General features: G+C 40.4%; 1 protein-coding gene across 1 annotated transcript in view; it reads right to left on the bottom strand.

The window, feature by feature from the left end:
* Positions 1-24,161, bottom strand: part of WWC3 (WWC family member 3) — a 98,548-nt gene extending 74,387 nt beyond the window's left edge. Inside the window, exon 1 of the mRNA XM_040055602.2 lies at positions 23,938-24,161. Within this exon, the coding sequence (XP_039911536.2) occupies positions 23,938-24,146 (209 nt within the window). The 5' untranslated portion in view covers positions 24,147-24,161. The remainder of the gene's footprint in view (positions 1-23,937) is intronic.
* Between the last annotated feature and the right edge of the window lie 1,725 nt (positions 24,162-25,886).

Raw genomic sequence — 25,886 nt, 5'->3', positions numbered from 1 at the left:
AGCTCACTCTTTGCCTTTTAAATTACAGATACAGCTGTCAAGTTATTTACACTTTATGACATGTTAGTTTATATAATTCCTCAACTTTTTTGATTCTCAACAGTGTCAATCTATCAGTGACAAACAGAAATTCATGTTATCTACATATATATAATGTTAACATAGTTGCTGTGGAGAAGATTCTCTAAAACATGGACTTAAACTCTTAGAAGTGCTTTCACACTCCAGGTTAGCACCCTTGTGGGACAGATTTTCAAGCTTTTAGGAAAACTTAACCCAGCCCCTGGGTTCTCCCAATATGCAATTATCCCACTATTGTTATCATTTCCCAAATATACTTGCTTCCTAAAGTCTTCTTTAATGCTAACCTTGCAAATTAACGCAGTATATTCCCCAGTCAATATTAGCAATTTAGTAATATATCCCAAAGTCAGTTTTACAGATTTATGTTAATCTGAGCATAAGCTTCTGAGCATTTTTAAGAGGTTGAACTTATGAATTTTGATGCCATTACTTCTATGGTTGCCAGTAGTTGTGTATTTGAGCTTCCAGTTAGACTAACAGAGTAGTTCCCAATAAGTAATACAAGGAACTAGTCATAACTCACTATCATGCTTTTACAAATATACATGAATAAAAAAATACTTTGTGAAAAATCCAGAGAAATCCAGTGAAATAATGTACTTCTAATGAATTACAATAATGCAGTATGAAAAAAAAAACTTTGAAGAATCTGCTCAAACCCAATGTAAAAAACCACTTGGAACTCTCAGAAAAATTTATTTTGATATAAGAAAATAAATCAAACTATAAAACAGCACAAGCCATGTTGGAAGTTATTTTACTGTATAAAGTTTCACATATACCAAAAAATGGTAAAGTAAAAACCAGTCAACAGGAGAAAAAGCACAATTCTAGAAGACTGACCATGCCATCAAACCTACAGTGATCTTAATCTGAACATAACTGAACGTAAATGAGTACCCCTTCATTAAAACAGCAGTGGAAATCTGATTAAATTTTTATAGTAAGATACTGAAGAGACTTCAACAGTAGATGGCCTCCTCTTCTTCCGCCCCATCTCCCATGACGGAGAAGGTTAAAAATAGAGGCTTCCGTTTCCTTAGATTATTTCACTTTAAACTTTTCTAGAGCACTGAAATAGCTACTTTGCCAGCTTCCTACATTTGTGTTAGAAAAGGAGTGTTAAAAACACACATTTACAGCAACTCAGGAAACTGACTTCTGTGGTTTGCATTACTATTATAATTTGTAAATGACAAGTCTCTCTAGAAGTGGGAGGTACCTCTTCTAAAGTCTCCTTTCGGATATTGCTCACCCATGGGTCTCTTGCACCACATAGTAACATATTTTGGGAATAAGCTGTACTGGCATATTTTTCTATATTTATGCATTCCTCTGCAGTTAGTAAATGCAGATATTTTCAGTGCACAGTGCTCAGTTCCCCATGTCCAAATGCATCTCCCCTACTAGGAAGGAAAGCTTAAGAGCTGTAGAAAGACAGTTTCAGCTCCCTCCCTCCCTGCCATGAGCCTTTGAAGAACTCTGCCACAGGGAGCCCCTAACTCCCACCATGGCAGCACAGTGGTCCCAGCTGTCCAGGTCCATGTTTTAAGGTCAGAAAGTCACTGACATCATTACAAGCCACAAAACTTTAGCTGGTAGTCTTTGCATCTAGCCCAGCCTCATGGGTGACCTAGATCATACCTTCCATAGTGACAAGAGAAGTGTTTGTAAATATTGAAAAAATGTACATTGCAGAATTAGCATCTGAATTCTTTATCTGGAAGCACTGAGTATCGACAACCAAAAAGTAGCAGGTATCTAAAGTCTGCTGCAATATGATGTTGTATCAGCTGCACATTACTATAATGCAGTGCCACCCACACATTATGAAGTCTGGTATGCTTCGTTAAGCATTCCCTCATTAGGCAATTTTTTTATTGCTTTTCCTTCTGCTGGAGTAGAGCTGCCTTGGCTGAAGTTCTCCCTCCTGAGGGTGTGCCTCCTTCTCATCTCTTGTAAGAAGGTCAATTAAAACAGCTCTGCCAGTTGAAACAATACAGCACAGGAAAAATGCTGTCCTGTCCCTCCCCACCCCCCTGCTTCAATTCTTACATCAGTCTCCTAGATAATCTCAGCACTGCTAACCCTGGGACCCAAACTTTGCAGGTATCCTATTATTCCAAGGAAAAACATTTAAGTCCAGCAAAGAGGGGAGTATTACTGCACATGCTCATAACACTGCCAATTATGGAAGCTTGGGTCTTTGCAGATTTAATCTCCACTGAACACATGCCAGCTTCTCAGGATCTCTCTTGGCCACACAGCCACTCAACTCCAGTGTTCCAGGACATCCAAGAGGATTGCTCCTCTTTTTTGCAAGAAGCAGCTCCAGAAAAACAGTATCAGTACAACCCTGTTCTTCCAGGGAAAGAGACTAGAAAGTCAGTTTCTCCTTCCAGTCTCAACGCAACCCCTATTAGCACCTGAACATCATGAAGGAAAAAAAGGAAGCAGACACACAGAGATATAAAAGAATGAGGAAAATGGGAACCAGGCGCAGGAAGAAGAGGCCGTGGCAATCAGAAAGCAATGAATGCTTGAAGGAAGCACAGAGAAGTAGGATAAACACAAGGAGAAAGATTAAGAGCAGAGCTCAAAGCAGAAGGGACTGGCCAGCAGCAGTGTGAACAGGCCACAGCCCATCTGGCTGGATGGGGAAAGAAAGTAGCCTCTACATCCCTCAGCTCTGAGACTTTGCAAAGGGCTCTGTTCTCTCCTGTGCTCTCCACTCCAACTACATCATAAATTCCATCTGCTGTTTTGTATGAAAGCTCCATTAACAACTTGGGTCCATTGAACTGGAGAGACCTCTGCTGCCCTCCAGCGTGTCCCCCTCTTGCTGCCCTAACCTGAACCATCCCATCATTCTACAGCACAGCTACTTCTAATACTCATCTGACCAGACAGTCAATTAAGTGTAGGTATGCTTCAACTCACCACAACATCAAAAAAAAGTAATGGAGAAAGGGGAAAGTAGCAATTTGGGGAGGAAGGGGGTGGGCATGGAATTTATTTTGCTATCAGATGAGCAAAGAGGCAATGTAGAAAAGGCACGAGGTGAACAAGATCTACTACTAGTAACAAACTACTAGCCTAACTTGCTCTAATCCTCACTCTGGTTGGGGATGGAAGAAAGCAGAACCAAAAAATTCACCCAGATAAAATCAGAACAGACACATAAAGACAGTTCCACAACAATGACAATGCAGACATGAATTCTGGCCTTTTACAATGTTTGGTCTATGTTTGGCTATGCAATTTTAATAAACATGAAAAAAACACAGATGCATCACAAAAGCATCTCAGGAAGAGAACACTGAGGCACCAGGATCCATATGTTAAAGAACCTTCTAAAATTTGGAGGAAGAACACAGCCTATTCTTGAAGTTTCTGAGAAACTCAAGTATACAGCAAATGAAATACTAAAACCTCAAAAGCACCTCTGAATATGCACTGCTAGACAGTGGTACTGTAGCCCCCTGGAAGAGTGATCCCCAATATGAGTACTTGCCTCAGCGCTCATGAACAGTTAAGACCTAACAACATAGGATACTGACACAGATAACATGTTTGGGAATCAACTAATTAATCCATTTATCCATTTACATTGTTAAAAAACATACCAAAGAAACTCACACACCAGAGTTACACAGGAAATAACTAGGTATTCATGAAGAAAATAAACTACTAAAACACATGAAATGATTGATTGACCAAGTAATCATTAAAAAAAGAAGCGTGCAAAGGAAACAAGCTACTGTGTTCTGAGTCATATCCTCAACTATATACTCACTAAAAACTATTTTCCCCTAGTAATTACAATTAAAATCTCTTCCCAGCTTCTCTACTTTCTCTCATATAAGATCAAGTCTATCTTTAATACAGAAAGCACTTGCTCACATGCAACCACAGAAAAGCCACCGGGATGTGAGAAATGTAGATCATATAAACTGCAGGAAAAACTGAATTATGTAAAGAAAGCATCTGCATTTCCATGAGGTTCATCTGGCATGAAGTAACAAGCAGCTTGGACAGAGGCATTCAGAAGAGAAATGGGGTTTATGTCTGACATATTAGAATTCTAAGTTCTAGCAGAAGGGACATATGTTTGATTAAAATACAGAAAATTATCTGCTCCCAGAAATTATGCAAAATCTTGTCAGAGTAACTGTTCCCTGCATTTCACAGCCTTTTGTGTTACTAGCAGAGGATGCATATACAGTTTTAGTTTCTTTAACTCCAACACACCTATTTTCTTCAAAACTACTTATATGCAAGAGCTAACCATCAAAGGGGCTCTCCCAGCCTCTGAAGTGAGGATGGTAGGTAGGACTGCCTCCTAAACTTTGGAGCTCATCAGCAAAATTTTAGATAGGTAACAAACTTTTCCCAAAAATACTACCTATTTCCAGTTACTGTAAGATCTACTGACTCAGCCTCTAAGTAGCCTGAAAGAGAAAAAAAATCCAGTTTTCAGAAGTGTTGTAAGCCTGCTTGCTTAGCTGGGCTGATGAGCAATGCTTCAGGAGATCCAGTAAAAGTAAGGCATGAAGCAAACTGAACCACAACTGCTATTCCAGATGTGTGCTGAAAAATTTGTGACTTAAGTGCGTTTAACAGAGCAGGACTTCAAAACTTACCACCGGCTTCTCAAAAGCTATTAGGAAACCTGAGTGAACTGAAAGGGAAACTATGGCGCATGGGAAAGCAGCGTACAAGCCTGACAGGGAAATCCCAGAAAAACATGGTAATGACTCTGACATTCCCTTCTCCACACAATTTCATGTTCTGTCATTTTCTAAAAACCTTTCACCATTATCTATTAAGCAAGAAGAAAGTCTCTCCAAGACAGCTGTGGAAAAAGAAACAGGAGCGCTTCCCTCCCCATCCTGTACTTATGCCACAACTGAACAAATAATTTGAAGAGATTTTCTCACCATTTCCTAGACTGCTGCTGCCAGGAAAGCCTCTCTTCTGCCATCACTCCTCATCTAGCTTCCTTCTGCAGGCCTTACTTCCCCATAAGTGAACCCAGATGCTTACATACATAGCCACTCTCTGCTCTTCCCACCATGAAATCCATAGGATTCTTATTCACAGGATTTAGTTTTCTGATTTCATACTGCCACAGCACAAGGAATTACTGAAGACAGAAGCTGTCAGAAGAGCAAAGGTCCATCCCTTCCTTACTCTTCATGGAAGCTGAAAGACCTAAATTTTTAATGTCCTCAAGTTAACTTCCCTGACAATTTTGCCTACAAATTCTAATTAGAATACAATGAAAATATCACCAGTTAAATAAATTATCATACTACATTAAATCTATTCCTCCCCCATGCAATTAACAAGGTGTTTCTAACAACCATTCAGCAGCAAGGCTTTTCAGTCTATCTGGTCATCCTTATTCAGTTTTCACAACAGCCTTCTGAGGCAAGGAACCTCACTGCACAGCCAGCTGCTGTGCTGCATTTTAGTGAAAGTCTGAATTTTACAGATATGACTGGTCTAGGCCCCCTCCTACACTCTGGCCATATATTGAGCAATGCATCTTACTCACAATGACTTAATGCTTCTAATTCCTGTAAAAATTAGTTTTATGGAGACAATTATTTTTCCTTAACTCCTCTCAACGAAGAAGCATTAATAAATACACCAATTTAAGACACCAGTCAAGTCTCAAGTGGAATGCTGATTTGGGCAAGAATACCAATCCCACCCACACCTCAAAAACTCTCTAAAGCCCAAACTCTCTAAAGAGAGCACCATGCAAGGCAATGGATCAGCTATCTAAGACATCTCTGGACCACACTGCTTTCAGAGGTGGCACTAAGTGATGCTGAGGACAGACACCATGCACACACACACATTTCCACTGTATTTCCAATGTATTTCCACTCCAGCAAACACATAAAGGGACACTTCCCTTCCTTGTAGAAAATGAGTGCTGACAGAAGCAGAGGATGGGATGACATTGCTGTTGCCATAATATAAATTCAGAATATTAAAAGGATAACACACAATTTATTGATAACTGAGCCAAAACAAGTTCATAATGTAACAACTTATGCGATCCAAGAACAGCATAAAAGTAAACAAAAAAAAGTTTATGGACTCTAATTGGTATTAAAAAGGAAAACTACAAAAATGCCATTTTTTAAAGAATAGATTGTTCTAACATATGGTTTAATTTTATAGGTATTAAATATATTGTAAGAATGGACAAGCTCTTCTGGCATTTTTTAGCATCCATCCAACATCAATGTTGAGAAGAAAAAAAGAAATCATTGTCTTCAGAGATCCATCATAAAAATAAAATTAATTTCTTGCTTCTCTCAAAAGTAATCATGAAAATGAACTTGCCTTGCCCTCAGTAACAGTTCATCCTCATGTATTTTGTACAATTAAGCCCAGCACATTGTTCTGTTGTTTTGAACCTACATTGCTTTGATCTTCAATTTCCAAAACAAGAGAACTACAAAAGCATTCTCAAGCACACCTTTTAGATCAGGCCTGTGTTCTCCCATGCACACACGTATTAATGGCAGAGAGTACACTGTTCCCTTTACATTGCTGCCAACTGCAAGATTTTGTAAATGTAAATTTTGACTGTATGCAATATACAGCTTTGAAACAATGACAAACACACGTTCTTCGTACTGTCTCCATTTTCTTTTCTGGCATTTTTCTTTCCTGTAAGCATATAAATGCCTTCTCACAGTACTGGGAGCAGTCTAAGCCCTCCAGAGCTGCAGCCAGCCTATTTCACAAAAGCAAGAGCAGCTCCAGCAGCATCTCTGTGAGCACCATGGCAGCACTGCTGTGCTGCATCACAGCACATGCTCCTCCAGCTCCTTTCAGTGCACAGGAGTGGGAAGATTCAACTTAGCCTTCCAAATGATTGGATCATATTAGAAATATTCCTGAAGTCATGGCTTTATTTCAAAGATCTTTGTTTAAGATAACTTTATTATTTAGAAGATGCTGTACTACTGCAAATCAAGAGGTAAGAACATTATCAATCCATTTAACACTGATGATACATCCTATGATAATACAGATTTTATGCATAATTTATAAACACAACCCCAGAATAAATAACTACAGCCTACAGCTTGCAGAAAATAACATTAACCAATTTCTGTAAAAGAAATGACATTAGAGGTACTGTAAATTCATATTATAAATTATTTACCCCACACAAACACTTCTACATTTGTCTACATAGGATGTTTCCAGGAGACCCAAAGCAGCTTTGCCCTGGCTCCCATGAGTACAGCTTCCAGCTACTTCAGTGTGGCACAGAGCTCCATCTAATATAACCTAGCCTACACAGGGCTTGTTAGCTCAGGTTTGATGATGAATTAACCACAGCCACTGGCTCACAACCAGCTCAAAGCACGAGCCAAATTTGCAGCATAGCGTTCAGACACAACTGACAGCATCTCATAATGAAATTGCTTACTCACCTTATTCACCTCACTTACTTCATCTAGTGGAATAAACTACTCACCTGTATCGCTACACAAAAAGCATTCATATGGAAGATCGAGGGCCCTGTTTACTCACACCTAAACTTACTGAGCTTTCCCAAGCAGAAAAATCTGTGCTCAGCAAAGGTCAAAACTAAAGCAAATTATTTTTGTTGACAGTGAAACCAATGGCACCCACTGCCCTTGACAGTATTTCACAGAATACATCTCTGACACTTATGAACAAAAAAATGACTGCTAACAGCTCCAGGAGGTACATTAACAGCATGAATCTCAATGATAAATCTTCAGCAGAACTCTGGCTGACTCAAGATTACACTTTTTGCTCATGCATATAGGAAAACAAATCTAAAGGCACACATAACTCAGCCTAACAGCTACATTGGAAACTTAAATCTAATGCTTTGTTTCATTTGTGCATCAATAGTGCATCCACTGCACACACACAAAGAATGATTAAAGTCCGAGTCTGTACCACAAAATCTGGCACACTAATCTCAAAATGTATTTCTACCATTTAATATGTGAAAGCATCACTTGGATTTTAGGGATTGGTGCCTTTTTCAAACAGAACTGGTTACTAGAAATTAGCTGACAACATGGTCATTAAAAAAAAGAAATCAAGGGCTCATAGTCCCACCTCCTATAAAAATATGGATATGTGATTTTTATTAGTAACACAATTAACAGACTTAAGTCTATTTGGTTTTTTTTCTATTGAGATGAGTTTTCAATGAGGGAAACCCCCTACATAATTCAAATACCTATGAAAGTTTACGAAAAGTAGGAGGCCTAATGGAAAGTGAGAAACACATGTTCACACCTAATCAGGTATCAGAAAATCTGCTCAGGAGCAAGTGAATGCAAATAGCCCAAATGAAAGGCAAAAAGCACCCATCAGAACTTTCACCTTCCTAGACTCCAAAGTCCATCAGTCGTAAGACTCAAACCCACAGGAAACCAGGCTTCACCAGTTCCGGTCCCCACGGAAATACCTGATTTCTGTAAAAGGTAACATTTTCCATATAACATCTACTGAGAGCTTCTTCAGCACATCAAACTCTGTACCCTGCAAGGCATCTCCCTGCCCTACCCTAGACAAGCTACCCAAATATTTTTCCTTCCAAATGTTATTTTCTTTAAAAATACATTAAATATTTCCTTTAAAAATCCACAGCTAGTCCTATTTATGTGACTATTTGCTGGGTGGAACAAAGTTAGATGCTAAGCTGGAAATACCATAACAGCTGAGTATTTTAACTGGCAACACCCTTCTAATGACATGCCTGTGTGTCATATCAGCTAGAGACTCCACAATCTTACAAATTTGACATCTCCCATGAAAAAGTGATTTAGCAAGTTGACCAGAATTTCACATGCAGGTGGTCACAGACAATCTTGCATTAAAAACACCCAACAACAGTGTATAAAGTGTATATTCATGAGCTTGACACTTGTCACTGATTACTTCAGTACCCAACTCAGGCAGGTCGATATGCCTCCAAAACTGAATAAAATTTTTGTGCCACACCATAATATCATTTATGATACAGTCCTCCCCTGGAAAATAAAAGCCCAAAGTCAAGGTCATAAATTGCTTTTAACACTGAAATGTTATCTCTTTCCAGATAAAACTCAATAGCCCTATTACCTGTACTGTTCCATCATTATAGGTGTGCGCTGTTTACACAGATTAGCAGCGTTATACAAGGAACCTGCTCTAAATAAACTTAAATTGTATAATAAGGACATTGCAATTCATTGTACATCTAACACTGTTAGGCTTGGGAGAATTCTTCCTCCAAAATCTGAAAGCAAACATATGGCAGTATATACAAAGGCGATACTAAACTACCCTTATCAGAGGCACCCAATGTATTTCCCAAAGTTTGCTGCTTAGTATTTTACAACTTCAGCTTTGCTGAGGCTTATTTTTTTGCATTTTTAAAATGTAACTAAGCAAACGAGAGGGGAGAACTGAGCTATGGCTGGATTCAGTAATCCAGTAGATATCAGAGTCTTGACTAAATATACTTCTCCTGATTAAAAGCAACCCACCCATGAGAATCAAAGAGACAGAAATTTGGAGACTTGCCAGTTCATACAATAACTATGTTTATTTGTCTTAATAAATATTTAAGAAACATGACTTGTGGTATTTGATACAACTAAGACCACGGTTAAAAGGCCTCTCTCCATGACATAAGCAAATACAGCCTATCCTCTTTATTTGTCCGACTCCTTTTCCACATTCAAGGCTAATCTAGTTTTAGGTCAGGAAAGACTGCGGTCTATCATTTTAAACAAACCATTGTAGTAAAACGTGAACAGGAAATTCCTAACTACACTGTTCAAAGAACAATGATTAGAAAAACAACACAAGCCCACAAAGTGCAAGAAGGGCAGTCTGGGTGGAAAGTAAAAAAAAGCATCACACACATACAGTCACCTTGCTCATTTTACTTTTCTCCTGCCAGCCCCCACTCCTAACAAAGGCCAGGGGTCCTTCAGACCTTGCCAAGGGAGAAACCTTTGGATCCAAAGGGAGAAAAGTGCAGTATATACAGCTCTGTCTGATACCTCGGAAATATCCGGCCTGCGGGAGTTAGCGCAGGCATGCCATTCATTCCACAACATATAAATGCCCTCTTTAGAGCCTCATCCAAGCAGCAGTTTCATTGGGATTTTGAGGCACAGGTCTGCCTTGTTTTTCAATAAGCGGCAAGCTATTTTTGCCATGAAAAAAAAAAAAAAACCCAACATTTAAAAAGTGTGCCTGCCTAGCATACATAGAATACATAAAATCAGTAAAATGTGGACTGAAGGAAAATCTGTATTAGTACTCTATTCATAGCACAGATTTCCATCATCTAAAAGAAACAAAACTCCACACACTTAAACCCCACAAAGCACAACAAAGCTCATGTATTTTAAATTCTGCCAAGTGTAGTACCTTAAAACATCCAAAAATTCTTTAATCAAAGGGCTCTCACAACTATTTTGAAATCATTCTTGTAAAAATCTGGACAACTGACCATCTTCACTAATGGGGAGGGGGAAAAAAAAAATCCTAATTTGAGGAAGAAATCACAATAAAGGGGAATGAATTCACTTTTAACATCACATACTAATATTACATTAAGAGACTATTAATCTGTATAACATCTGGTTTTTTCTTTACAGAAAACCTAGAAAAATCTGGATATGGGTATTAGTATTAAAATCTTCATCCACTTTGAAAAACAAGCTTCTGAGCACATACATAAAAAGGCAAAAGACAGAAAAAATGAACACAGGATCTCCAAAGGTTTGCATTTTGAAGAACCGTATTCAGGGAATGGAGGGTAGGGAGAAAATCTCCACAGTCAGGACACTACCCGTAGTTTTGGGATGTACCAAATGAAACCAGAGTTTTGGACACAGGGTCATTTGTATTTTAAAGAAAAACCTTTTATAAATGTTCCACAGATTCTAAATGTAAAGAAAATAAACTTACAGTTGTGATTTGAGTAAAAAATGAATATTATTTTCTTTATCAAGTCACTTCATAAAGAAAAAAACAAATATCTTAAGAACCATGTGGGCAAACAGTCGTATGTGCAAAATTTCAAAAACTCCAGATGTTCACATACCAAACATAATTACCCCAAAGGAGATATTCCAGAAATTTATTACAGTTATGTTTTAATGATAAAATGAGGCAGCTGCATTTTAAAACAACAAAACTTTTTAAAAATTCTGAACCCATTCCATGTCAGAAGAAAAAAAAAAAAAAATTACCAATACTCCCTTTTAGATACTTTTTCCATAAAACAGAAAAAGATAGAGTCTTTAACTCAAGAATCCAAAATGAGTCCCATCAATAGTAAAGGAAGTGCATTATTGCCCTAGGGTTGTTTGGCAGATTATGAGACAGAACAGAGGACACATCTCACTCCTAGCAGGCAGATGTCCAGAGAACAAGATCAGCTACATCAGCGCTGTAACCAAACAGAAGCCCTGAGCAGGCATGGGCAGATATACAAGATTACTCCCAGAAACAATATCTCTAACACAATATTACAAGAGAGCTCACTGTATATATGAGTATTGGTATTTCAATGGGAAAAGTTTGCACAAATGAACTCCTTTCCACAATCGCTGGAGCTTTATTTAGCCCATTCCTTGAATATTGTGGCAAATTTTATGAACACTAGTTTTTTAAAAAAATACATGTATCTCCATTCATACGAATCACCTGATGGTTTGTCTTTTATTAAGTAATAAAAAAAAACCCTGTAATCTGTCTTAGCATTAAGGCAGGTCTACATCTAAGTTCTAAGAAATGCTCAAGGTTTTTTTTATATTTACTTCTGAGAAAACTTAAGACTTTTTTCTAAGCACATGACGCACTCCAAGAAGACAAAACGATGGGATATCAAAATGTATGTCAAAACTTCCAGAAGCCATTTCTGGAAATTTATTAAGAATTCAGGTAGCTGGTAATTTCCTAAAAGGCCTTGAATCCCTAAGAACAGACTCAGTACAAAGGCTAAGGACGTTCTGAGTGACATTTACAGCCAATGACAGGAAACACTACCATGACTTTTCTTTAAAAACTGAAATCAACAGAAAAACCACCACAAAACTAATCATGGCTCAGCAAACCTTCCATGGATCACTCCCCACAAACATTTCTGAACTCCAGCCTTCCAGATGTAAAAACAGAATTATGTTTACTATCAGAAGCACTTAGATTATATCCATAAACAAATATTGCAGATGGTAAGTTGCCTGAAATTTCAGATGATTGAATGACATGGTACAGATCATTCACATACTCCTTCCTGCACATTTGTGTTTGGGTACTTAGTCGTAGATTAAAAACGCTCTTTGCTCCAAAATCCTTCAATCATGTCCAAGTGAAGAAGTTTGCAACACTTCACCAAAACTTCATGTAAGTGCATACAAAATACTATTAAATACGGCAACCAGGAATTTACAAAATAGCTTATTTTACAGTAAGAAAATAATTCCTGGAACCAAAAATACAGTATCTTCATTGCACCATCAATTCATCAGAATCCAAGAGTCAGCCTGATCATAAACCTCATGACATTTTACTCCAAAAATAGGCTAAAGGGAAAGATTTTATTTGAACAGAAAATTAAACGGCTTATTTCACAATTTTTGGGGGTAAAATTTGTAGCTATATTCTATTTTTTAAAAAAGAAAAAAAAACCCAAAAGACTACACCAAAAAACAACCCAACAAACCCATAGAGAACACACCAAAAAATACCAACCTACCACTAGTAGTAAAAACTATGTCTTTTGCCATACAGACAAGACACAAGCATCAAAATCAAACTGCAATTAAGAAATAGGCTACAATGGATTTTCAAAGTGAAAAATTTGGCCTCTGAAGCATTATCAAATGCAGAAATGGAAGCTCACAGGTGTAAGTCTATTGAGGCAAGGATTGGTTTTGATTACTTGGGAGGAATCTCAAGGAAAAGCAAGAAACAAGCCCATCATTTCGAAGTACAGCATTTTTAACCATCTTTCTGCAAGCTGGTACTGGTGAATATTTTTCTAAAAAAATAATTCTGTAATTTGTCCCAACTGAGCACCTACATTAAGCACAGAAGTAGTATTGAAATGCCTGTGCAGAGTCTTGAGCACATGGTGCTTGTTTATCACAAATCTCAGTACACTCATAACCACAAGAGCACCACTAAGCTTTCCCTTGAATAAACTATGAGCTGGCAGAAAAGCAAAAATAAGACAACTCAAACCAACACAGAGTAGTGCACACTTTTTTTCAAATGTTGCCAATCAGTACATTGTATACAGCTGAAAACAAGCATATACAAATATACAATATGAATATACATATTTTTTAACCAAATTTTGTCAAATTACCTATTGCAGTTTCATCTACAACTATTTCCTCCCTTTTTTTTTTTTTTTTTAACTATACGTAGTAGAGGTCAGTTATGCTATCTCTAACAGATGATCATCAGGTTAACTTGTGTTAATCATAAATTATACTGTTAAAGGCTATTTAGACACTACTACAACTGACCTTTGATCCAACAGGCATGATGGTCATTAAATCAATTTTTTCTTGGGTTTTGTGGTTAACTTATCCTGAAGTTTGGGGTTCAAGGGTTTTTACCTATGTGTCTCATCATATCTTTAATACTGTGATTCTTAGTCTTATCCAAAAGATATAATCTGGGGGAAGCAAAAGACACACAAGTGTTCAAACAGTTCTTTCCAAACACGCACACTTCCTTCTTAATTTCCTAACTATCCCTACACTGCCCATCCCCCCCCAAAAAGGTAGTGTACTTTTTTTCTGTAATTCTCTTCTAAGCACTCATAGAATTGTTGTTCAAGTCAAGTAACTTTGGACTGTATCCACCTTTGAGAAGTGGGTCACAATTTGTTTATGCTATAGAACTAGACAATTATGCAGTACTTCAGCTGCCTTCCCAAACTCCTGAGTGACATAGGTCACTCCTTCTAAGAAAATGCTGTACATTAAGGCTTTTTAAAAGTCTTATTTTTAGCTGTTTAAACTGCAACCCAACATTAAATAAATCAATTTTGAAATGTTATGCATTTTCAGCTTTGATACCAAACTTTGCATTTTGCCATAAAGAATCCTAATCACACTTTGTGCAAAGGAGTTCCAGCCTAAGTACAATATCAGTCAAAACAGTTTCAACAAGATTCTCACAGATATTTCATCTTGAAAATAACCCTTTCAGAACACAATGAAAGATAGCCTTTGATTCTCTCTTGCTGGTTCAAGGGTGTTGATATCGCTGCACTTTATTTTTGTCCCACTGCCAATTAAATATACTGAAACAGAAAAGTCTTTGAAAACAAAAATAAAAAAATGTCGTTGCTTTAAGTTTTGTTATTTACTAACTCAGCCCTTGATGGCAACCAGCTCCTTCAGCCAAAGAGTGAACAGTACAGCACAGAACTGCCTTCATCCTGCAAACCACAGGGAGACCACCAAGCTCATCACTGGACGCAAAAGCCTTTCCTACTCCAGCCAATACCCACAGAAAAGTAGAGAAACAAACTGAGAAACATTACAGCTTATTTGATCCTGCAACATGTACCTAGAGCAAGCCTCACCAGGTGGGGTAGCAGTATTAAATGGCTGACTGGAAGGATTCAATCGGCTACTAAAAGTCATGTCTTGCCAACGTCTTAGCACACTCTCATTGTATTAAGTCCAAATTAATTTTGCTATTTGGGACAGTATAAGAAATTATCAAGACCCTGTGGCACGGCAAAACAAAGCCTACATCCCCTTTCCTTGCTACTAATGACTAGTTAAGAACTGAAGGATTTATTCTCACCAAATAGACTAGATAAGTATCAAGGAAAAAGAACACATCAAAGTCCCTGCTCTTCTCCATAAGGAGAGACAAAAGCCTTGTTCATCTAATACAAATATTACAACCTCCTCCTCCTCTATGACCTGGCAACTTCCACCTGTACACATTCACCTCTCTTAAAATATTCTCCAGATGCACAGTAAGGGTCTTTTGAGGAGCTCTCACTCGCAACACTGGTGACAAAACCACCCAAATAGCTGCTCCGTGGCTTTTGTTGCTACCTTGACATGCCTTTTCATGCCCCATCCCTTCCTCAGTCACACCCTACACTTTTATACCCAACTGATATCTTCCTTGGAGGTGCTCCACTGTCAAGATCCTTCCCACATCTACTTGATCTTATACTTGCCTCCCTCACACACATCTGGTCCAATTCCCTCACACGCCAACTTTGTTACCTGTCAGCAATGGCAACACTCACCACTGACTTCACCAAGTCTTTAGTGTTTCCAAGCTGGCAGTGATACCACAAGCTCAGTGCCCAAATCAGCTGTGCTACTTGCAGCTCTCTCACCTCTTAATAGCCACTTCAGTGCTGCTATTCTGAAAAACTGATTCTGACACCTATTTTTCTTCTGCTGGCCTTTAAACATCCATCTTATGTCTGAAAACTGGTTCCCTCCTTTTAAAACGTAACTTGAAGCTTGCTTAGAGATGTGTTGTTTTACTATGGGAGTATTTTAAAAATCTGTAGTCAAGGCTGCCATTTACAAAAAGGATTGACTCAAAGAAGGTTTTAAACTGACTCATCACTTTTGCCTAATCCAATTCCATATCGAATCAAACTTAATTGACATAAAAATCCATCTGCCCCAAAGGTTAAGTCAGCTTAGGGAACCAAACCCGCTGAACACTACCCCTCCCCAAAAAAGGGACATGAAATATTGCGTAGGGCTGGGGTTTTTTTTCTCATTTTTCTTACTGCAAGGTCAGATAAGCAAGGGTACCAGCGCAAGAGAGGGGTGAGACCATGTGGTTTGGCAGAGAGGACATTACTGGTTTTGGCAGCAGTGAATTATTAGCTCAAGAGCGCTGTATTGCCAAACCTTGCTGAGCGTGCTCCCTGCCCTCCCACAGCAGGCAATGAGGTAGGAAAAATACCTAGAGCGTGTTTTCTCTAGAGTGCTTCTTTCAACCAGAAACAAGTTGAAGATTACTTAAAAGCTGCAATACTGGCTGACTTTGCTGGTGAATGTGAACTGTCACATCTGCAGCAGATAAGATATTCAGGAAGTTCTATTTTTAACTGTAGGCAGAAATGTATTAGTTTTCTTTTTTTTCAACAATGTATCAACGAAATACTTCAGTCTGGCCTCACATACAGCCTTACAAAGCTCTACCTTCCAACAAACACCACAAAATTATAAACCAACATTACATTTAACAGGCACCTCTGTGAAGCTTGTTAGCAGGGCTCTACTATAGATAAGTTTCTAGGGGTTTTTTATTGCCTACAAGTCATTTGTTCTTATGTTTACACAGTGTTGTCACTATATTTATATTTGCTAAAAACATGAAGTTATCTCCTGAACTAATCACTAGAATCCAAGCTTAAATAGGATTTTTTTTTCTCTAGATAATAGAACTTAAACCCCAGCCCTAGCCTTCTGACATTTCAAATCTTGCATTGATATATGTGCAGATCCTGAAAAGCAGAGACTTCCCTCCCCATACCCTGTAGAAGATACGCTAATGAAAACACCCAGTTTTCTTTTCACAATGCCTGGTGCAGCTTAATTACAATAAACACAACCACTATGTCTATACCATCTCAGATACACGCTATTTTATATATATAAAAATAGCAAGGTAGCTTCTCTGACAGTTTCAAGCATGGACAAGTTCCAACAGGTCAGGGTTTCTCAGTCTGCAAGACCCAATGCAGATGTGAGTCAATACCATGGCACAGAACCCTTCAAGAAACAGCCCCCACAACACGTGCCATCCATCACATTGCTGTAACACACTCAGGGCACACCTGCTCATTTAATCCATTCTAGCATGCACACAAATACAATAAGGCAGGTGTCTACATTACATATCTAATTGCTGAAAATACTTCCATGAAGAGGTAAGAGCTACACACACACAGAAAACCCCCTTCACCTTTAACAAAATGTCAAGAAGCTTAACAGCGGTGGCTTTTGTGTTAATGAGGTTTCTGTGGCTCAACAGATATTGTGACGCTTTAGCACACATGCATTAGGTCTTGAAATTTTATGCTGCCTAAGACAGATTTTCAAAGGATATGTATTTTAACTAGTAAAAACCAATTAAATAAATCATAAATCACAATTACTGCACTATAATGAAAACCTTTCATCTTAGGAAGAATCAGTGGATGCCTTCCACCTCTACTTTTCAAGACACTGAAAAACTACTAAAAACACTAATACCGAGTGACTAGAGATGTAGCACTCATTTGTAACAATGCTAAATTGCAAGATAACATGCATGCTCACTTCATACAGGCACTGCTTTTCCAACAGCAATATAAACCTGAAAAGAAAATAAGTTACTTCTTAATAACATTTAAATCAGAGAGGTGTGATCAAGGGAGGAGAGCGAGAAAGGCACTAATTTAGAAGTATTTACTATGAATCAGCTGATTAACATTGTAACATATGTTACAACTAATCAGAATCTACCAATCAAACAAAAAGACTCAGCTTGAAAAGTATACCTAATACCAAGTAACATTAATTCTAGAATGCTTGTGTCTTCATTCATTCTTAGTCATACATATTTTCATGGGATTCACTCACAATATGAAGTTAAATATCTGTCTGAAGGCCTACCAGACAGGATGAAAAAAAAAAAAAAAACCAACCAAAAAAACCCCGAGTATCTCCCTCATGAAAGGCAGAGCAGTAGATCTATCACGGCATATATATATATATATATATATGTGAAGCTTTCAAAACAAATGTTAGCTACAGCAAGCCCTTAAAAATATTGCTGAATTAGTCTGAGCAAGAGCTAAAGTACAAATATGTGCAGATTGCCTAGAGAGGCTCAGGGCACTGCAACCCTTTCTCAACACCATTTGCTGCAGCCTGTATTCCCAGGCATATGCCAGGAGAGCAGTCTACACAGCTGCACAGCTTTCCCATCCACACTGTGACTGCATCCAGTCTTGACATTCAGAAAGAAAATTCAAAACATCTGGATCTCAAGTACTGTTTCATATGCAATACTTTTTACATAAATTCTACCAAGTGCACTGTATTGACAACGTGAGGTAATCAAACAGTGCAAATGCAGCAACCTGGATGCCTGAAGTAATGTTGATAAATAGGATTTCTTCCTGGGTGCATAAAGAGAAACAACCAAACAGAGCAGCTCTCCACTTCCTAATGAAAGGATGGCTGCTCTGCCAATCCTTATGGGATATACTTAGCTATATGTATTTTATATACAGGTCAAATAATATATCATGCAACGGAGGCAGTAAAAATTGATGGTCATAAACAATGAGATTTCAAATGACAACTGACTTAAATTGGGCAAAAAATTAGGTCATTTCATCTAGAGAGTAAAGGAGCGGAAAAACTACTCTGACATCTAATATCTACTACTATTAAAAACATAGCATTTTTCTGGTTTTAATTTCTAACTATCAGATGCTGTTATAAATCTACTGAAGAAAAGAGTTCTGAAGTCTCTGGTATCTCTTCTATGAATAGTACTCAAATCACTTCTTAAACACCTCTTCAACTGAATAAATTCAACTCTCTTCCTCTCATGGGAGAGCATATTTTCCAGATCTATACTTATTCAACTTTTTTTTTCTTTTTCTTTTTCTTTTCCAAGCTTCTCCATCTCTTGTGAGCTTGGTAACAACAGCCTAGAAAGCTAATTTATAAAATCACAGCCAAATTAGTATTTCAACAGTTCTGCTCCACTTTAAACATTTTCAAAGAATCGCTTCCAGAAATACGTTTCTGTACCTTACATGTTTCATTTTATGCTTTATATTAATAACTTGCATCATAGTCAAATACAGCATATGATTTAAATTTGTCCAGTCACTGAAATATTTTCTGAGGGAAGACTGGAGTAACGATCAACAATCACTTTGTTTTCTTCCCATTCCACAAATGGCCATTAGCTCAAAACAAAAGGATGAGTTGACAGAATTGAACATCAAAATACAACAAACAGGAAGTAGACAAAAAAAGTCTGAAAACATACAAACCTAAAGACAACGTTCAAAAATGGCAGTAGTACTAACTATACTGTTGCCTTCATCTTTCTGATGTTCTAGAATAGAAGGATTTGAATTCTAATAATGAATGTCACTAATTGCAGTGTAGGGGTTTAAGGGAGACCCAGAAAAATGCTATTTTTGAAAAAAATATAATGCTTCTTATGATTATCTTTGGATTGCTGAATACAAATTCCAGTACTCTAGGAAATATTCTCTTGCCTTGACAAAGAGGCCACTGACTTTCTAACATTATCACATGGTAGCATGTCAAACGATCCTTTGCCTCACTAAAGGCTCATCTTCAAATTGGGCAAAAAACTTCAGAAGTAATTCTCATCATTTCACAGCTCTCCTATCTGCCCTCAGAGCTGCTCCTCTACATGTATGAAATAAGGCAAGAAAACCTATGAGAAAATAATTTGTCAGTAAAAATGTTCTTTTAATACAAAAGAAGCAGCAGTTAAGGGACTTTGAGTCTGGAATTTTCTAGATTTGAGTATCTAGCATGAATATGCTTTTTATTTAGGCTTCTTACTTACAGTTTCTTTTTCCTTTATAAAGCCAGTCTGGGTAAAGAGAAATCACATTATGCAGCATCATACCAGCACAGTCAAACACCTTGCTGCGCCATTTGCCATAACAGAGGAAACAACAGTAGCAGCAGACTTTGTCTCACCCAAATAGGAAAAGTCAACTAACTGGGTAATACAGATACCTGCTAAAATCAAATAAATTATGAGAATCAGAAGTCCTGAAATAGTTTAGCAAAAAGGAGTCAACACTTCTGGACTTTCCTGCCCAGTACTCACACATTTCTACTCTGCACTCCTAACAACAGCCCCTAGTGACTTTGCCAAGGTGAATCCTTGTTTTAAACCCATTAGTCTTTCCTGCTGATTTCCAGTCCCTACCATTATTTTCAATAATCTCCTTGTCCAGCACATCTTACATTTCTTGACCCCCATACTCACATCTCACACATAGTTCTAATATTTCACCTTCCAGTCGTCTTTCCTTCTTCACCTAGAATTTCGTATGCTGCCTCTTGTGGTATTTTCTCACCCTGAAGATTCCTCATCCAAACCCCGTGCTCCTTTTTTTTCCCTCAGGGTTCCCTGTACAGCCAAAAAAAGAGCTGACACCCTCACACCCTGAACCCTCACCATACCAGTTTCTCCTTACCTGTTTCTCCCTGCTCTACTGGTTTTCAGTCCAGTTTCCCTACTTTTTTCTTCCCAGACTTCAGGTGCCATCCGCCTTCTCCTTACCCCTAGCTCCTGACTGCTTTGCTTTCAAAACCTACCAAATTTCCCCCTTGTCCGTCAAATTCCAGGGCCAACCCCATTAGATCCCATACTCCTTGATCCAACCCACCTCTTCTACATGGCCAGAGTTTTCCTCCTGTGCACATTATTCAGCTATCAGGCCTCAGAACTAGGATGCTAATGAGGACATAGAACAGAAAAACTCTCCAGTACCAGCAGTCCATGTTGCAGGAAGTTAGTTGCAGCTGCTAAAACCAAGCCCATACTGATTAAATTCCTCCCCAACTGGTCCAAATGGGTGATTTCTCCATGCAAAAACACTCCTACACCTTATAAGTTTAGAATCCTCACTCCAAAAGAACATGATTCAAATTTTTAAACCACCAGGACAACTAAGATTAAGAGGCTGAAAGACTCTCTCTTCCCTAGCTATTAAAAAAAGCCCAACACTGTATTTTAGGTGAAGTTTCCATATACAGCAAATATAGCAAGACTCATGAGCTTGGAAAGCTTTTGCCAAACTCCAAGAACTTTGTCTAAGCTCTAATCACTTGAAAACAGTCTCGTAACAAGCAACAATGGTAGTAAGATCTCTGGTGCCATAAGGATCATCAATATCAACCACAAACATGGTCAGTCTTTTATAAATTAATTTAAAATCCCATTATTGAACAGAATTTCAATGTAGCAAGTACTGCGCAAACACAAGATAAAAAGGCAGTTCCCTGACTTGAAGAACTTACAATCTATTAAGATAAAAGATGACTACTGCCACGAGATGAAAACACGCACTCAATGGCTCCCTTCTGAGATCTAAGGATCTGCTAAAGAATCATCCACAATTCCTTCATTACACAGTAATCTTCCCGAACCTAACCACTGATTTGACACTAAAGATAACATCCTTCTCAAATCAGCTCACTTTATCACTCTTCCACCTCTTTTTACTTACCACAGAAGATCATAAGGTAGCCACTTCTAAGTTCTTTTTCCCTTCCCAATCTTTATAATTCTGACTTGCTTCCCTTACCCTCATCATCTTCTCTTTCCCGAACTCCAAAATCCTTTACAGAGCAATTTGCCAGTTAGCATTTCTTTGTCTTTTTTTTTTTTGTTTCAATGGGGAAAACAATGGGGGGGGGGAGGGAAATTTGTTTTGTTTTGTGGTGGGATTTTTAACTGAATAATTATTTCAAATCAAATTCACTAACCAAACTGCACAAATGGTTCCAAAATCTCAGGGGGAATCCTGAAAACAAAAACAAAAAAACACAAACTGAGTGCCAGCTAAATGGAAAGAGGAGCCTGTGGGGATGCTTAGAGACTACTAGCCATAGGAAAGCTTGGAAGTGCTGATTCTCAGAGACCTTGTTCAAGTGAAGCATGGCCTGAGGTCTCATAACTTTGTCCAATTCCTCCTGGCTAGAAATAAAACCATCCAAACACAGAAATGGGAGGCTGAACTCTGTCACTCTATGCCTAACTCATAATGCTGAAGTATATATGACACAAGTAGGTTATTCTGCCCTCCACTTAAACCACTTTTTGCAAAAATACAGATTCAATACCACTTCACTGCTGCTCTTACCTTTCTTTCCCAAACTTTTTCAGAAAACAACTACCTTGATCCTTTCCTACTTTGCCCAGGGAAATCTGAATTGCTGCAATGAAACCCAAAAAGACTGGTCACCTTTCCACCATGCAAACCCCAGACATCTCACTGAAATAACAACAGTAGTCTGTTCTCAACCAGAGATTAACTCTGCAGTCATAGAACGAGCTCCTGCTACTTGAATTCTGTACAAAGTACTGACAACGTGCACATGAAAACATCATGTCTTTTCTATCTACCCCAATGCAAATGTCTCAATCTCTGCTCTATAGCCTGTTCTTACCCAACGTGAAAAATAGATCTAAGTTTAAACCTTGGAGCGAAATACTTAGACAAAATTTCAAGCAACGTGTGGCATTTCAATTATTTCTTCCAAACATGGAGCCATAATTTTAGCAATACTACGTAAGTTGAACAGCAACTCAACTTCAACGCTGTAGTAAGTGGCTAAATCTTTTCTGTTATAGAAGATCATGCAGAAGACAAAATCACATACTCTCTGAAAGCAAATGGAAAGGATGAGATGCAGAGAAGCAACAGACATCGACTACCTTTACAACACAGTATTAGAAGTAACCTAAACTACGTGTACATTGCATTCTGACGTACAAAAAAAGTGCTATCTAAAGCGTATTAACAAATGTTTAGCATCTCAGCAAAAAAAAAAAAAAAAGTGCATGCATAAGTATGTCCACATAATGAGACAAAACACCTTCATTCGGTAGGTAAATATTTAGGCCATTTAAACAATTATGCGTTGTCGTGCAAAACGACAAGAATCTCTCAAATTACTACAGTCTTTAACCCAGACTGCGCTTAAATGTTTCTGTGGCCTGCTTAACATTCCAGGCATACTTCTGGCAAGGTAGCTCTGGCTAAGGTTCAAACTGTCCTTGTCCAACTTTCACTTACTATAAAAACATTGTTTAATATAGAAAAGCATACACAGAGACATATGTTTCTTATTTCGCAGACACCTAAAATACTGACACTTGTGTTCACTTAACTCGGCGTGGAAATTTTTAGGCGACCGCTTTTGAAGCGAGGTCGTCTTTTACTGGGCAGCACCCGCAACAGAGCCCACGCTTCCACCAGATTTCAACTACGACGCTTCCATACTGCTTATAACACATTTCTGCTAAAAGCCCTAAGACCTGGCCGTATTTATCCACCCTAAATGAGAAGAAAAGGCCTAACTCGGGCTCCCCACGCACCGCGGGGCCGTGCAGACGCTGCCCCGGACACCACGCAGCTGCAGGTTTTTGCTGCTAATTTGCAGCAGACCGCGTATTTGTCAAATTAAGCGCAGGAATTTCCCGGTTTGCTTACCTCCACGCAGCGTTATCTTTTATGAGGAGGTAATCTACCAAATTACTCCAGCATGCCTCCAGCCTGCTGCTGCCAATTAGTTCAGCCCGGCTAATAAATCAGGATGGCCAAGCCGCTCAGTTACAGCGGGGCTGGTCCGGTACGCGAGCAGTATAAACACAGGCGGTGTCAGCGCTCCTGCCTCCCCATCTCCCCCCGCACTGAGACAACGCTTAGCCCGAGCACCCACCCCGGGGTCGTGGGGGCCGGAAAGCTTCAATAACTATTTTTTCTGCATCAGATTTAACACGTAACACTGCCGACAAACCCATCAGCAGCAGGGGTAGAGGCTCTGCTCCCAGGGTGGGCCGCGGAGGGCCGGTGTGACAGAGCCCCCACCCTGGGCCGCCGACCCGGAGCCTCCGAGCGCCCCGCCAGCAGCGGCACCGCCGGCCCCACCGCCCACACCCTCCCGGCGGCCCCGGACAGGGGAAAGAAAATGTCGCCGATGGGCCCGGCCCCGGGCGAACGGGGCCCACTTTCCCCTCGGATCTCACTCGTACCTGTCCCGGGGGTCGATCCACGAGGTCTGCCGGGTGTTGTGATCGATGTAAAAGACTCGCCCGTCGAAGTCCCTCGCTTCCTCCCAGCCGGCGGGCAGCGGCAGCTCCGAGCTCTCCCGGCCCCGCTGCACGCCCGCCGCCGGCCCGCCGCCCTGTCCCGCCGCCGCTTGCTGCTGCCGCCGCCGCCGCCCGCCGCTCAACCACGGCATGGCCGCTCCGCCGCCGCGCCGCCGCCGCCCTGCTCCGGCCGAAAGCCGCTCCCCGCCCGCCGCCGAGGCAGCTCCAGTCCCGCCCGGGCCGCGGCCGCCCGCCGCCTCCTCCTCTTCTTCCTCCTCCAGCACTAACAGGCGGCCCCGCGGGGAGCGGGACTCGGGCGGCTCCGGCTCCGCCGCGCCGAGCTCATCCTCCCCCGCGCCAGCCCCGCTCCAAGCCGGGACCAGCCCCGCCGCGCTTCCTAACCCCGCCCGGGACCTGCCCCGCACCGCCCCGGCTCCCAGCCCCCGATCCCGGCCCGAGCGCCCCCGCCCCGCCGGTCAGCAGCGCCCCGCCGCCGCCTGCCGCCCGGCGCCTGCCCCGGCCATCTTCCCTCCCTCGGCCCCGCCCGGCTGTTCCCACGGCGCGGAGCCCTCCCGCCCCGGCCCGCTCTGTGGGGCACGGGGGAAGCAGCGGGGCCCGGCCCGGCCGCACCCTGCGCCGCGGAAGCCGGGCCCAGACCCAGACACGTCGGCTCTAGGAGAGGGCGGCTGCCTTCCGCCCCGGGCCCGGGCCGGGGGAAGGAGGCTGAGGCCCCACCGGGGCCCGTCCTGTCCTGCCTCGGGGCCTGTGCTCTGCCTCGGCCCGTGGGGGGCCGGGGGGAATGAAGGAAAAGGGGAGCCATGCCCGGCCCTCGCCGGGTCGTGCGTTTTCCGGTGCCCGCCAGAAATGCCTCGGAGGTGCTGAGCAATCTCGATGTGCACAGGGACATGGGAAAGGGATGGGGGTCCACTGCAAAGGCTCGAAAGATGTTGAAGGGGAGGTCCTGAAGACCGCACGAGTCACGGAGATCATGCTGTATTCAAGGCTGGATAAGGGAAGGTGGAAAATTATGCATCTGGTTTGCTTGACATCTCAGCTTGGTCCCTTAACCCCATTCTGTAGAGCAGAAAGCAGCTGTATCTGATTTGAGCCTGCTGGAGACCACAACGCAGGATTCCAGCTACCATCTAGAAATAAATTCCACAAAACTTTGTTAAAACAGGGTTAAAAATTGGCGTGAGGGACTCTGTACCTTTGCAAGATGCTGCCTTCAGCTAAACCATTAAAAATCTGGACATAACGATTAACATTAAAATAATGCAGGCTAAGCTTCTGAAAACTAGGAACAGGGTTAACAATATATTCTCAAACAACCTTAACTCAGCCCCTTGAAATTGGCAATGCCCTGCCAGGGATTATATTGCAATTCCAATTATGTTTCACTCGCATTCACCGTTTTAAATTACATCTCTATGAACATTAATTGCTGCAGTATGGTTATATGTGCAGGAAATTAGAGGAATCTTGCTCCTAACTTCTTAGGACTTTCTCTTCCATCCCCTCCATAAAAACACTGGCTATCCAAGAGCAGTGCATGAGAGAGGCAGCATAGATAATAGAACAGATCTGACTTTCTACTTATGTCTTGTAGGTTATTTCAATAGCAGTAGACTGTAGTTTTCTTACCGGGGTTACTATCAGCCATGAGGTGCAATATAGTAATAGGTGGGTTTAGTGCTGAATGCAAAGCAGTGTAGGAAGCTCTGAGGTCAAAGGGGAAATAGATTTAAAATGTGGTAAAGGTGTAAAATTTAGCAAATGCAAGGTTGTAGAGCTGATCTTCATAAGCATAGCAGCTTATGTTTAGATCAGCTTATCTTGACAGAGTTTGCTTCAGCAAACACTTGTCAGGCCATCTCATGTGGTCCCGAGAG

This window comes from Hirundo rustica, chromosome 2 (genome assembly GCF_015227805.2).
Source record: "Hirundo rustica isolate bHirRus1 chromosome 2, bHirRus1.pri.v3, whole genome shotgun sequence".
Taxonomy (NCBI): Eukaryota; Metazoa; Chordata; class Aves; order Passeriformes; family Hirundinidae; genus Hirundo; species Hirundo rustica.
The sequence above is the reverse complement of the archived record's forward strand: the minus strand, read 5'-3'. Positions and strand labels throughout refer to the sequence as shown.